This window comes from Eucyclogobius newberryi, unplaced genomic scaffold (assembly GCF_026437365.1).
Source record: "Eucyclogobius newberryi isolate DKJ021-1_F unplaced genomic scaffold, fEucNew1.0.hap1 SCAF_7, whole genome shotgun sequence".
Lineage (NCBI taxonomy): Eukaryota > Metazoa > Chordata > Actinopteri > Gobiiformes > Gobiidae > Eucyclogobius > Eucyclogobius newberryi.
Window position 1 is genome coordinate 29,249,241 of NW_027316389.1, and position 14,754 is coordinate 29,263,994.

Here is a 14,754-nt window from a genome sequence, read left to right on the forward strand (position 1 = left end):
TTGTAGGTCTCCGGAGGTCATCGAGGGGTATCGGCAGGCCAAGCGAGCCGCGGCCCGTGCTGTCGCAGAGGCAAAAACCCGGGCCTGGGAGGAGTTCGGGGAGGCCATGGAGGAGGACTATCGGTCGGCACCAAAGAAATTCTGGCAAACCGTCCGGCGCCTCAGGAGGGGGAAGCAGTGTCTCACCAACACCGTTTACGGTGCGGGTGGAGGCCTGCTGACCTCGACTGGGGATGTCGTCGGACGGTGGAATGAATACTTTGAGGATCTCCTTAATCCCTCAGTCACGTCTTCCGAAGAGGAAGCAGAGACTGAGGACTCGGAGGCTGGCTCATCCATCACCCAAGCTGAAGTCACTGAGGTTGTTCGCAAACTCCTCGGTGGCAGGGCTCCGGGGGTGGATGAGATCCGCCCTGAGTACCTAAAGTATCTGGATGTTGTAGGACTGTCTTGGTTGACACGTCTCTGCAACATCGCGTGGCGTTCGGGGACCGTGCCTCTGGACTGGCAGACCGGGGTGGTGGTCCCTCTGTTCAAGAAGGGGGACCGGAGGGTGTGTTCCAACTACAGAGGGATCACACTCCTCAGCCTCCCGGGTAAGGTCTATTCCAAGGTACTGGAGAGGAGAATCCGACCGATAGTCGAACCTCGGATTCAGGAGGAGCAGAGTGGTTTTCGTCCCGGTCGTGGAACACTGGACCAGCTCTATACCCTCCATCGGGTGCTCGAGGGTTCATGGGAGTTTGCCCAACCAGTCCACATGTGCTTTGTGGATCTGGAGAAGGCTTTCGACCGTGTCCCTCGGGGTGTCCTTTGGGGGGTGCTTCGGGAGTACGGGGTCCGGGGCCCTTTGCTCAGGGCTGTCCGGTCCCTGTATGACCGGAGCAGGAGCTGTGTTCGCATTGCCGGCAGTAAGTCAGACCTGTTCCCAGTGCATGTTGGACTCCGCCAGGGCTGCCCTTTGTCACCGGTTCTGTTCATTGTTTTTATGGACAGAATTTCTAGGCGCAGTCGGGGGTCGGAGGGTGTCCGGTTTGGGGACCACAGGATCTCATCTCTGCTGTTTGCAGACGATGTTGTCCTGATGGCTCCATCAAACCCGGACCTGCAACATGCACTGGGACGGTTTGCAGCCGAGTGTGAAGCGGCTGGGATGAGAATCAGCACCTCCAAATCCGAGGCCATGGTTCTCGACCGGAAAAAGGTGGCTTGCCCTCTCCAGGTGGGTGGGGTGTCCTTGCCCCAAGTGGAGGAGTTCAAGTATCTCGGGGTCTTGTTCACGAGTGAGGGAAGGATGGAGCGTGAGATTGACAGTTGGATCGGTGCAGCAGCTGCAGTGATGCAGTCGCTGCATCGGACCGTTGTGGTAAAGAGGGAGCTGAGCCGAAAGGCAAAGCTCTCTATTTACCGGTCGGTCTACGTTCCTACCCTCACCTATGGTCATGAGCTTTGGGTAGTGACCGAAAGAACAAGATCTCGGATACAAGCGGTCGAAATGAGTTTCCTCCGCCGTGTGGCTGGGCGCTCCCTTAGAGATAAGGTGAGGAGCTCGGCCACACGGTGGGAGCTCGGAGTAGAGCCGCTGCTCCTCCACGTCGAGAGGAGCCAGCTGAGGTGGCTCGGGCATCTGTTCCGGATGCCTCCTGGGCGCCTCCCTCGGGAGGTGTTTCAGCCATGTCCCACCGGGAAGAGGCCCCGGGGAAGACCCAGGACACGCTGGAGAGACAATGTCTCTCGGCTGGCCTGGGAACGCCTCGGGATCCCCCCGGAGGAGTTAGAGGAAGTGTCTGGGGAGGAGGAAGTCTGGGAGTCCCTGCTCAGACTGCTGCCCCCGCGACCCGGCCCCGGATAAAGCGGCAGAAGATGGATGGATGGATGGATGGAGATATAATACGGAGCACTGAAAAGTTTGTGACCAACATCCAGATTCTGGTGTGGAGGCAGCTGGAGGCAAACGTGAAGTGACTTGTATTGTGATTTAAATAAGTCATGATGGTTTTGGCAAATGAAACCACGCTTGCATTTTACATGATTTATTTATTTAATAGGAGATGATTATGATAGATACAACATGATGTGTGTCAATAACCCAATGATCAGGCAATATTCAATATGTACAAAATCTGAATTGATATCATTTTGGTGTTAATTCAATCTAATATACAGAGGGAAGCTTCGCACTTTGGTCTAACCATAACCAATCAATGATCGATATCTCAAAAACTGAGCAGCGTACACAAAAAATGTACAAAGTGTAGTCAATATTTTGGGGTCAAATGGACATTTTGGGGTCCGTTGCACACTTGAGCCAGACCATAACCAATTATTGATTGATCTTGAAACGGTTTGAATGTTTGACACCATTTTGGGGTCAATCGAACAGTATTGGTGGACTGAAACTTCAGACAGGGGCCAGACCATAACCAATCAATAGCTCAAAAGCAGAGTGAACATAGCATTTTAATAGTATATATATATATATATATATATATATATATATATATATATATATATATATATATATATATATATATATATTGTAACAAAAGAAGTGATGTCATACTTTTGGCTTACACAAAAATCAATATATCACAATATAAGTTTCTTTATCCAACAAAAATATCCATATTTTTGTTTTATTATTAAAGGCTCACTGTGTAACTTTTTCTGGTGGAGAGTTCCCCGCCTGCTTGTCTCCATGGAGATGTCATTGCTTTGCCTGGAATGTTCCATAGTATGGCATTAAACGTATCTAACTTGAATTTGCTAAAACTACATCAAATCCCAAAATACGAACATTCCTACAGAGAACAGGCTCGCCTCTCCACAGACCTGACCCGTAACTCGACCTGGTAGCATCTGTTAGCCTTCCTATGTTTAATGCTATGGTGTGGAACACAACAGCAAGATTGTAAATTGCACCTTCAAAAGTAGAAAGTAGTAACAGAATGACCGCAATAACGTTGATTGATTTTTTTTCACATTTATGCGGCGCAGCTGTACATGCATAATGCGGACAGCTCCATTTAAAGCCTTGTCCCCGATAACTTGGAACAAAAAAAGCGTTGCAGATGTTGCAGTCGTTTCAGCCCCTGCGTCTCTGATCTTTCCGTCCCCCTTTTCACGGCGCAGATAAAAGAGGCTCCCGGGGTTTATGTAAGTGACGGCGGCGGTGCTTGTTAGCAGACGAGAGATCAGTCCGCCCGTCTTTGACAAATAAACAGGACGTAGTCGGATTTTCGGGCTGACGATGCAGAATGCGTGTTTGAAGTGTGAAGCAGGGTAAGCAGTTTGGATCTGAGGTGACGGCTCACGCTTCTCTCATTAGTCCAAACGCAGCGCGCAGGCGAAAGCAAAAGTGACATGTTTTTAGATTAGATTATGTTTAATTTGGTGTTCGGGCCTGGAGCAATGGAACAGTTCTCTGCGTCCTAAACTGGAGCTGTGTGAGCTTGTGCCTGTCTGAAACGCCTTGACACACGCAGCATAAAAGCTTATATTGTATGAAAGTGCACGCGCGCCCGGCTGTACAGTAAAGTACTCTGTGAACGAGAGCGGCACCGCTGTAAAGTCTGAGCAGAAGGGCGAGCGATGCGGCGGCGGCAGACAAAGAACCAGCTCCTTTTCTGCTTCTTTCGGCTCCAACTTTAACCTCTCCTCTCACAGTCTCGCACCGTCTTTCATGGCGGCTTCCTCTGACATGTAATATGAGAGTGCTTTTTTTTACACACAAAAGATATACATTTGTGTACTTTTTCTCGAGTATGAGTAAACAAACACCAGTTATGGATGCTGAGAAATACGATCCGCTGTGATTTTTGCCCATTTCAATGCCTCTACAGGGGAAGTCGTTTCTGTTACAATTATTTGTAAGAACATAGCCTCTAAAACTAAATTGTAATTCTTAAATGACAACACAAGATTGGATTTCAGAGGGATGACAAATGTGACTTATGTTACACAAGTTACGTCATAAGGATGTAAAGATTGTTTGGTTGTTTGATAATTATTTGGGTTGTTCTATAGTTGTAGGAACTAAAAGCTAATCATTGTGACTGGGGACGTCAAGATGTGGTAAGGACCGAAAAAATAATAATCAAGCAAAAATAATGGAATGTTTGTTCCATTTACAGCCCAAAACTAGACCTAAATGTAATGTAACTTATTTAGTTTTTTTTCTGGCTGTTGTTGTCACATTTAGCTTATTTTGTCTTTCAGAAAGTAACATTTTGTAAAGTCACAAATTTGAGAAGATGATGTGTCATTGGTCACAGCCTCAATTATAGTGAATAATTAAATCGTGATGTTTTTTCCACAACAATAATTGTAACACAAAAATGTGATATCGTGACATCCCTAATTGGGACGATTATGAAAGAGGAATGACAGGTTTTTACAATTTTCTAATTTTCACTTTATTTGGTGTATTTATACCTGTTGTACATGTAAATTATAGTTTCACACCAATCGAGTAGGTATTTTTGGGGAAAAGTAATTTTTTTTAAATCTGTATAAAAATTACAGGAAGTGACATCAAACAGGAAATACTAATTTCAGACAAAGTTGATTTTATTTTAATTTGATCACAAAACAAAAATATTACAATTACAATAATATATATTTTAATTAGTGAGAATAAAAGAAATCAACATTGGATGAGTTTTTGCCAGTGTTTGCTGGGTTATTTCCTAGTGTGATGTCATCAATTACAAACAGGAAGTGAAATTATAAACCTAAAAAATGAGCTAGTCTGGGATAATATTTTTTTTCATATTTTTTAGCAAAATTCAAAACATATTTATCTTAACTACATTTTAGTTTAATGAGTCATCCAACCGGTCATGGGCACTGTAACATTTTCATCAGCAGCAATGTATAAAACGCTTTGTCGTGTGTCAAAATAAGAGTACTGTACATTTGATCCCTCTCTAACGCTTTGTCGTGTTTGTTTTGGCAGTGCCGCCGCCCAAGACCACATATGTGAGCTACGCCAACCACAACATCTGAGGAGACATGTCCTGGACCAGCGTCGGGGAAACGACCCCATGTCCGACCGCGGCACTCATCACACTCCTGAGATGTTTTTGATGTTTACAGACTGCACTGAGCTAACAACGAAGGATCAAAATACTGAGAACACTTGAAAATGGGAGCTGTGATAAAGGAAGTATTTAAAAGATAACGTGGGATTCAACCATGTGTGTCATGAATTTTAATTGTAACCTAAAATTGTTATTGTGAATTTCTCTGGTTCTTGTCTCATGTCGTATGTCGTCCGTCCGTCGACCTGCATTTGAGACGAGTTTGTTGTGTTTGGCAAACTCTAAACGTGGTTAGCTTTCGGTTGTGAAATGGTTCCAAATGAAGCATGCCAGATTTTATACAAAAGATCTATTTATAATAAAAGACTGTTTCACAAAACTGTTTTTTATTGCCTGAGAACATTACCACCGCCAGAGGAAATGTTGAAATGTCTCTATTGCTTTTGTGATTTTTTTTTTTTTTTTTAAGCTATTGTAAAAGAAGTGGGGGGAGGGGGACAAAAACAGTTTCCATGGCAAATCTGAATAAAGAAGTATTGCGATTTATCACAATAAAAAAGAAAAAAAAAAACGTCTTTAATTGTTGTTGTGGAAAATGTGTATTGATAAAACTGATCCATTTTTGAGCCTTGTCTAGTTCTAAAATAGAAGCAGGTAAAAGATATGGACGGGACAAGTGCCCCACAGCCCAAGTCTGACCCAGAACCTCTGATAAAGCTTCATACATATAAAATCAGAGTGACTTTTGTCCACAGCCACATTCACTTTCACACTTGAAGACAGATATAGACACAGTTTAATCACAATGGATTACACTACTTTTTTTCCAAACCAACGACCTGCTCAACCTACTATCATATCCTCAGTAACCCAACTGGTGCAGACCTTTCTTCTGGTACAGACCTGATATAAAAGCCTAAATAAATGTTAAATGCACTGTTAAATGCACTTTTCTGAATGATTCTCTGTCGACATAAATCTGTTTTCCTCTGCTTCGTACACATTCCAATATGTGGCCCTTAATGAAAAAAAAGGTTTGGCTTTAAAACATTGAATGTTAGGTTAAAACATTGATTGAGGTTAATACGTTTTGTTTTGAATGACAAAGTTGACGTACATTCCTGTTTTGTCCATTGGTCTTGGTGTAGGCCTGTGAAGGAATCAAGTGAAATCACCTTTTCTGCCATTTTCCACATGTTTGATCAGGTTTAATCAGCCTTATCTGTTCCTTGTGTCCAACACGTGTGGCGGTGTTGCTCATTCTGTAAATCATAAAGTGACAGCGGATTCTTTGCATTAACTCAATATTTTATTGACTCTATGCTTGTTTTGTACTAAAAATAATACAACTTTACAAATAGAATAAAGTACAAAGGTTTGTTTGGACAAGGTTTCATTCGCTGACTCAGATGTTACAATATTGCCTTCCTTCTGTACTCTTCAAACCAACTGCTTCAGCACATCCAAATTTAAATGTGTCCTTTCATCCTTTACAAGCCATCAAGGTTAGAAAGGAATGACTGGATCCAGTTAAATAAATGAGGAACACCATGGCTTGAAGGGTAATCCGATTCTGTGGGACTGTTTATTTAGACGATAGTGAAAGACAGAGCTCTGGATCGGTGTGGACTTCATTGAGTAGAAGCAGCCCCAGCGCCTTACTGACTTTGACCTTTAGCTCTGCCCCTCTCTGAGCTGGACAGGATACAGGAGCACAGCATCATTACACAAGAAGAAACACACCCATCAATGGCGGATCGATGACTCTGAGGAGCTGGAGCCCAACTGTCAATACGTGCTGCCACTGGGAAACTGCTCATGCATGAGGAAGATTTCTGCATCTCCCTGCAGCTGAGGGCGAGGCAGGACGAGGCAGGAGGGAGACGAAAGGAAGGAGGAAGAGAGAAAGAGGGGAGGAAACCAGTTCAAATATGAATGATTCATTTATATATTTCAGTAGAATTCTGTACTGAAAGAGGACTTACTTTGAACCAAAACTTCAAATTAAGTTCAAAGTAAAGATCAAGCAAACACAATAAACGTGAATTTACTTTTCCTGATGTATTTTCTTGAATTGTTTTGACCCAGAGCAGCATTTTACTTTGATCCAATGCAGATTTATTTTTTCTACTTTGCATTGAATTTTCTCTGTTAGATTGATAGTCAAATTAAAAGTAAAAGAAACATTAATAAACTAAATAATAACCATGTAGGCCTATGTGCTAAAGTCAGAATCAGAAAAGGTTTATTGCCATCGCCAATGAACTAAATTCACAAACATTGGAACTCACTTTGGCATTAAAGTGCAGCATAAAACAATGAACAATAATTAACAACATAATAAAATCATGCATTAAAGATTTGAATTTAAAATCTACTATTGGACAAAAATAAAAGTAGGGTTACTATGTACACAACATTTACAGTTAAATCTACAGATGCAGTGCAGAAAGTGAACAGGTTTGGGTCTAGTGCAGTTACTGGCCCCAACATGGCGGCGACTGAGACCGGTCCCGCTGATACAGCTCAGGCAATAATTTTCTCTCTTAGGTCCAAATCCTCTCTCTTGTCCCTAACCCAGTGTCTGAAGCGTATTGAGGGCCACCATATAATTATTGACTTTTTGGGCCGCCACGAGGGCCGCCATATTGGAGCGAATTCTGACTTCCGTGAGCCAGCTGGTGTCTGATGTAGTTCTGACCAAGTGAACAGCGCAGTGAGTGATTGATTAAAATTATAGTTCAAGTGACAGGTGTAAGAAGTGATCATGAGTCCAACGGCAGAGGGAAAGAAACTTTAGCCTCCTGCCTGAGGGGTGTGGCCTCCTGCCTGAGGGAAGTGGCCTCCTGCCTGAGGGGAGTGGCTCAAATATTCCATGTCCAGGGTGAGAAGGGTCAGCTATGATCCGACCTGCTCATCCCAGAGTCCTGGAGACGTACAGGTCCTGCAGAGATAGAAGTCTGCAGCCGATCACCTTCCCAGCAGAGCTCACAATGTGCTTTAGTCTCTGTTTGTCCCTGGCTGTGGCTCCAGCGTACCACACTGTGATGGAGGAGGTGAGGATGGACTCAATGATGGCCGTGTAGACCTGCACCATCATCTGCACTGGCAGCTTGGCTTTCCTCAGCTGCCGCAGGAAGTACTGGTTGATGGTGGTGCCGAGGAAGCGGAAGGAGTCTACGGTGATGATGGGGAGTCTATCATGGTGAGGGGGGGCTGTGGCTTTGCTGAAGTCCACAATAATTTCCATGATGGCATCCTCCACAGATCTGTTGGCTCTGTAGGCAAACTGCAGGGGTTCCAGCAAGGGGGAAGTGAAGGACTACGCGCTCAGATTAGTTCATGACTACAAACATCAGTGCCGCAGGCCTGTAGTCATTAAGTCCAGTGATCCGGGGCTTCTTGGGGACAGGGACAATGATGGACGCCTTGAAGCAGGCTGGAACATGGCATGACTCCAAGGAGATTTGAAAATGTCTTTGAAGACAGGGGTCATTTCTCCTGCACAGTGTCTTGAGGTGGGGAGACACCGTCTGGTCCAGCAGCTTTTTGGGGGTTGGATTTCTGAAACAGTCTGTTTACATCCTGTCTCTGAACTGAGAGAGTGGTAGGGGAGTTGGGGTGGGCTGCCTCCTTCTGCTCTCTTAAAAGTCTCAGTTTTGGTGTGAACCAGGGCTTGTCATTATTGAAAGTGACTTTGGTGTGTGATGGTATAATGCTGTCCTCACATAATTGAATGTATGACGTCACTGGGTCTGTGTACTCATCCAATCTGTGGCAGCTCTGAAAACCTCTCAATCTGTAATGTCCAAACCCAAGTAGCTCCTCCACTTCCTCATTGGTCCACCTCTTAGAAGTCCTCACTACAGGTTTGGAGAGCTTCAGCCTCTGTCTGTACGTGGAGATCAGGTGAACCATGGTGAGATCTGAAAAGCCCAAAGCAGCTCGGGCCACGGTGTGAAACGCGTTGCTAAGAGTTGTGGAACAGTGTTCAAGCGTGTTCTGCTCTCTGATCGGGACTTTAATAACCTGTCTGTACTTTGGTAGTTCATGGCTGGAATACACAAGGAGTCCGGGAAGGTCCACTCCACACTACGAACTTGTTTTGCGAGTGCGCGCTGTCCCTCCTGGATGTTCGCGCTTGGTGGAATGTAAACAGCGGCCAGAATCAATGAGGAGATCTCATGTGGAGAGTAGAATAGTTTGCAGTAAATTAAAAGATATTCCAGAGCAGGAGAACAATGTTTTTCACAGTCACGTCTGAAGACCAGGCATTGTTAATGTAAAAACAGACTCCCCCACCCGGTGTTTTCCCCCCGGAGAGATTCCTTTGTCTGTCGGAGCGGAGCAGCTGGAAGCCTTCTAGCTGTACGGCGCGCAGTCCGGGACCGACTCGCTGAGCCATGTCTCTGTGAAGCACAAACAGGAGATGAAGAAAAGTCTCTGTTTTGTCCGATCAGCAGCGCCAGTTCATGCAGATTGTTGGAGAGTGAGTTCACGTTAGAAAGGAAGATCCCAGGTAAGGGTGTACATGTGCAGTGTTTCCTAAGGTGCACGAGGGCCCCCGCTCATTTTCATCGTCTGCGGAGTCTCACTAATTCTGCAGCAGATGCTAAAAAAATGGAACTAGATCCGTAGGAGTCGTGGTTCTGATGGTTGAGAGCTCTTCACGGGTGTCACATAATTTACGCACAAAAACAGACAAAAAAGGAGCAATCTTGGATATTCTTGTTTTAGCATGAACTATAATGTAAAATACCCCTTGATGTTACAGAAAATAACCCTTGAAAATAACCCCTTGATGTATTTGCATTTGTGAGGCTTTTGGAAATGCTTCATCAACTCATCAACGCTGAAAATAAACATCAGCCAAATAACAGCGTTTCACCAAACAAAGAGACCCATTAGGTTTATGCTCCAGGCTAAATATCTAGCGACACTGTACTATTCTGCTGAAGCGAGGTGGTCCCTTTGGCTTGTGTCTTTGCCGCCGTGCAACTGTAATAAAGCAGATATTATTTCATAAGCTGCATCCGCTCAGAGGTGACATAAGCTTGACACCGCTGCTCTGATTGTAATCCAACAAACCCTGAACCCTCTTGCTGTATTAAGTCTGTGATAGGCCCCTCCTCTGACACTTCTCTGTGTCTCTATAAACAGTAAAGACTGGGTTTCTGCGTGCACATTCAGCTTAATTGGCATTGGTTTAACAGACACTGCGGGTTTATCATTACACAGCAGCGGCAGCGCTCAGGCCTCTGCAGGGGCCCCGAGCTCATTACGCTTCTCCACTTCACACTTTGACACAGGCTGCATCTGCATGTCATCCCCACAGCTCAGGCAGCAGTAGGAGTATGCATGGGCAGTTCAATGTTAAACAGGAAACAATCATGATCTCATTTAACTTGGGTTTAGGAGTTTTAGTAAGTAGTAGACTTTTGTGCGTTTTAACATCAAACTTATAACAAAGAAGGCAAAATGCTCACAATTAGGTGGCGCTACCTTCAAGACTCAGGACAACATAGAACCACCAGTGTATGCAGAGACTGGGGGTGAGGTGGATTAGATGTCTTGCCCAAGGGTATGGCGACTGTATTCATCTGTGGGAGCTGATCTGATTGCTCTGCCAACAGCGCTTTTATGCCAGGAGCGGGATTTGAACTAGAGACCGGAGAACAAGCAGACGTTGACTCACTAACTCATTGATGCTCACACATGTCTCAAGGAGATGCAACATCCCCCCACCAACCTCAGACACGCTTTAACTCAGGCCTCGAAAAGAACTGACCACTCCCACATTGTCTAATTCAACGGTTTTATAACTTGAATGAAAGCTTGTATGCATCTGCGTTTCCACGACCCAAACTCGGTCCTTTGGCTTTAAGAAGGGAGCCCCTCGTTGTGTGCACGGCAATAGCGTCAGAGGATATTTTTACCCCGTCCCAGTCAGGCGGTCGGAGGGGGTCACAGCTCCAGTCCATCTCTCTAATTGGCTGCTGCTGTGGTGGTTCAATGGAGGTCGCTGATATCACAAGGTGTCAATGTGAGGTGTAGCAATGCATTCAAAATTACCTTTATCAACCTTTACGCAAGTTCCAAGTCTGTATGAATTGAAAGGATTGAAATCGGATCAAAGTTGAAAAAGTGTTTCTCAAAAATGGGCCCCATAGAAATTTGCTGCAATAAAAATAAAGAATGAACACTATACTATCTGGTTCAGGGTTTGGTCCAAATATATGGCACATCTATACTAGAACATGAACAGGCTACTTTTTAGAAATCCTGAGGAAAGGAATTCAAAGATAGAGGCAATAAATAGAATCCCAAAGAGATAAAAGTGCTGAAAAGCCGAGTTTCACACTTTTGATTTATGAGTCGCCAGTGAAAAATGAATAAAACTTTGGACCTGAACTCAAAATGCCAACTGTGAGAGATCGGCCGCGCAGTCACAGGAAGTAAAGAGGAGATACTCAAGTCGCAGCTCTTAAACCAATTATACGACGCCACTAAAGACAGAGCCACCACACGGACAGCTTTTAGCACTTTGATTCTGAAGTTAAACCACCAAACAGAGACGTGTCCAGGGACCGGAAGCGTCGACTTTGCAGAATTCATTTCAACTTTAAATTTTAATATGTAAGAACATCCCAAGTATTTTGTGTTTGAAATCAGTAAATGTTCTGTGTGCACGTGGCGATTGTGATGTGTAACTTACACAACTTGAATCTTCCTGTGAGAGGATACAAGTGTGTGATCACGGTGTAATTTAATTTCTTTGAACAGTTGATGACCATGTTGTTTTGCCTCTGCTCCGGATCTGCTGTGGATGGAGAGATAAAGCAGATTTCAGTGAGTTTTTGCTGAGACAAGCTCCTTTTAGTGCAAGAAGCATCAGCTGAACAGTGGACTCAGGGAGAGCCACTTTTCAGTAACAGATCTTATTAACACTGAAACATGTGATGAGAATGAACCAGACCTGAGTAGAACACAGTGAGTCAGTGCTGAGCACACCTCACACCTGCACGGCGCCGCTGCTGGAGAGGTTATAATTAGCAGAGACCTCCAGGGGCCCCACAGGCTCTGACCCCTTATGGATGCTCTGAAATTAATGATCCACTGGGCCCTATGCACACGCCACATTATTTACTGTTCGCTCGGCTGAAGAGAAACGCAGCATTTCTCTTCATTAGGGCAGAACAGTGTTGATTCAGAAATGCTCAGAAGACTGAGACACAGATAAGATAAGATAAGATAATCCTTTATTGTCCACACATGGGGAAATTTCATTGATACAACGCAGGTAGATACAGAGGAAAAGGACAGATAACAGAATATAGGAAGTTTAAAAAACACTCTCAATAGAAGAACTCTTATAAACAAAAGAGGGAACAGGGACATGAGGACAAGCCAAAACCCACGTCCCATAAGCCTCTGGTCTCAGCTCCAGCGCCAGCACACTCAGATCATGCCATTAAGCTTGTTAAACCTGCTTCAAACAACAAACTTGCATCAGAACACAGTCAAAATATAACACCATCACACATTTATGTCTGATTCTGAAACAGCGTGTATTGTTTAACTGTTGAAATGCCTCATATACAGCACAGACTCTGATGAGACAGAGACGCTTCCACATCAACTGTTATTGATCAAAGATTATAGTTTCTGATGCTGCAATAAAGTCCAACTAATCTTCTGCTCACGAGTTAATGGATTCTCGACTTAACACTTTATATTCAACCATAAGAAGAGGTTTAAAGAACCAAACTAACAAGTTCAAGCGTGACCAACAAGAACAGAAAAAATATTGACTTTTGTTGGTTATTTTGTACCAAACACAGACACAGCCATGGAGGAGAATAAAGTGGTCCAAGTTCAGTTTGTATGAATATTTAAGAATGCTAATCGTAGCTGTGGGCTAAATGCTACCGCAATTCTAGTGGCGTCTACTGTATTTTTAAAAAGTGTCATTCTAAAATCCACAGAATAATTTGTTTCATTTCCTGGGATAAATCAGGTCAACAACTTCTGTAAAGACTCAGTTGTGACTTGTCTTGAATTAGTTGAGCTTGAAATACACATATTATTCCAAAGTTGCGTTTCCCCTGAGTTGTGTGCCTTCTGTTATCCGTATTAAAAATCATGACAAATCCGAGTGCAAATATGTCTGCCGCTGATTACACATTTAGAAACTCCTCCTGCAAGACAGAACTGCATCCTCTCCAGCTCAAACGGACACACGCTGCTGCTGGCAGTCCCGCACCTTCCGCCGGGTTCATACGGGCCACGCCTACTGGATTTAGTTGTGTGAACTGGCAACCCAAACCTACTTGACTCATTCTGCTTTCAGATTGGATGATCGTCTTGACAACCACAACATCAACCACTTGTCCACCATGTCCCATGTTTATGTAAATAAATCAGTATTATAATTCTAATCTGTAAATATTTGATTTGATTATGTTCACTCTGTACCTGGGAAGACAAATTTAAATAACAATTCTACATTTCCTCCTTTAGTAACAGTAATACAAATCGGTTTATGTAAATTAAGTGTTCCATTGAGGCTGGTCGGAGTCATAGCCTAATGTTTCCACAGAAAGTGACAAACCTTCTTATACAAATAGTTCACAAATGTTGAGAGAAAGTTGTCTGTTTTGATTATTGCAATCCAGACAATGGTTTTACTCGGTATTCTAATGGATAGAGACGGTCAGTGTAAGCACGAAAAGCGATTGAACTTTAAAAATAAATAAATTGATAATTACAGCAGCACAATGTATTACAAAACACTACTTCGGCTGAATTTTTGTACTATATATTTTGTTGTATAAATCTCAGCACGAGAGTAAAGATTAGAACTGCTCCGACATTTGTGCAGTTTGTGTACCGATTTTTCATTTGTTTACATTTGTTTACATTTGTTTACATTAGGACTAGAACTAAAATGGCCGCAGCAACAATTTGTATCATTTGGATTTACTCCCTTCTCCACATATTTGACTTTAATGCCATACTGTGGATTATTCCAGTCAAAGCAATAGCATCTCCATTGGGACACAGCAAAGTGGCAGACAAAACATTTTTAATAATTTCGCCCTGTTTTTTAGATTTCTTTAGTTGATTTCTAATAAAAGTTATTTCTTTCTTTTTGCTTTATTACTGAAACCAAGTAAAGTTTTTCCTCACGGTCCAATGCAGGTGTTTTGTTTTTCCTTTTGATAAAACATTCCTTCCAAAAATCTGATTCGAGCTCAGGGAGACGGCCACGGCAGAGCTATTTCTGTTTGCGGCAGGTGAGGGAGCGGAGCATGTGCACAGGCCAGAGGGACGCAGCCACTCAAGTGTATCCGAGCATGTTCAGGTGTTCCTCTGACAGGGGATGACTCTCTCCTCACTAATGCATTCACAATGAGGCCCGGAGCAGATACAGCGCCGCACTGATAAACACCATGACTAACCGCTGAACGCAAATGTGGTCTTTACAATTTCAAATGACCCGAAATCCAGTCCAACCCAGCTACAGTCCCAGTGTGGCGCTGAACCACCAGGAGTTTTAGACGTATTCAATGGCAGTGTACAGGGATGCTCTGTTTGAAATGCTAAACACACTAGATTAAGCCGCTCCGTGGCTGTCAGGAGGTAGATGTGTGAGGAGCGAGCAGCCGCACTGGGAGCAGGAAGTCTTTCTCAAAACAAAGTGTGTAAGAAG

At 43.8% G+C, this 14,754-nt stretch overlaps 1 protein-coding gene across 1 annotated transcript in view; it reads left to right on the forward strand.

The window, feature by feature from the left end:
* LOC140348547 (metabotropic glutamate receptor 8-like) overlaps positions 1-5,510 on the forward strand; it is a 183,563-nt gene extending 178,053 nt beyond the window's left edge. The window contains exon 11 of the mRNA XM_072434482.1: positions 4,958-5,510. Within this exon, the coding sequence (XP_072290583.1) occupies positions 4,958-5,007 (50 nt within the window). The 3' untranslated portion in view covers positions 5,008-5,510. The remainder of the gene's footprint in view (positions 1-4,957) is intronic.
* The last annotated feature ends 9,244 nt before the right edge of the window (positions 5,511-14,754 follow it).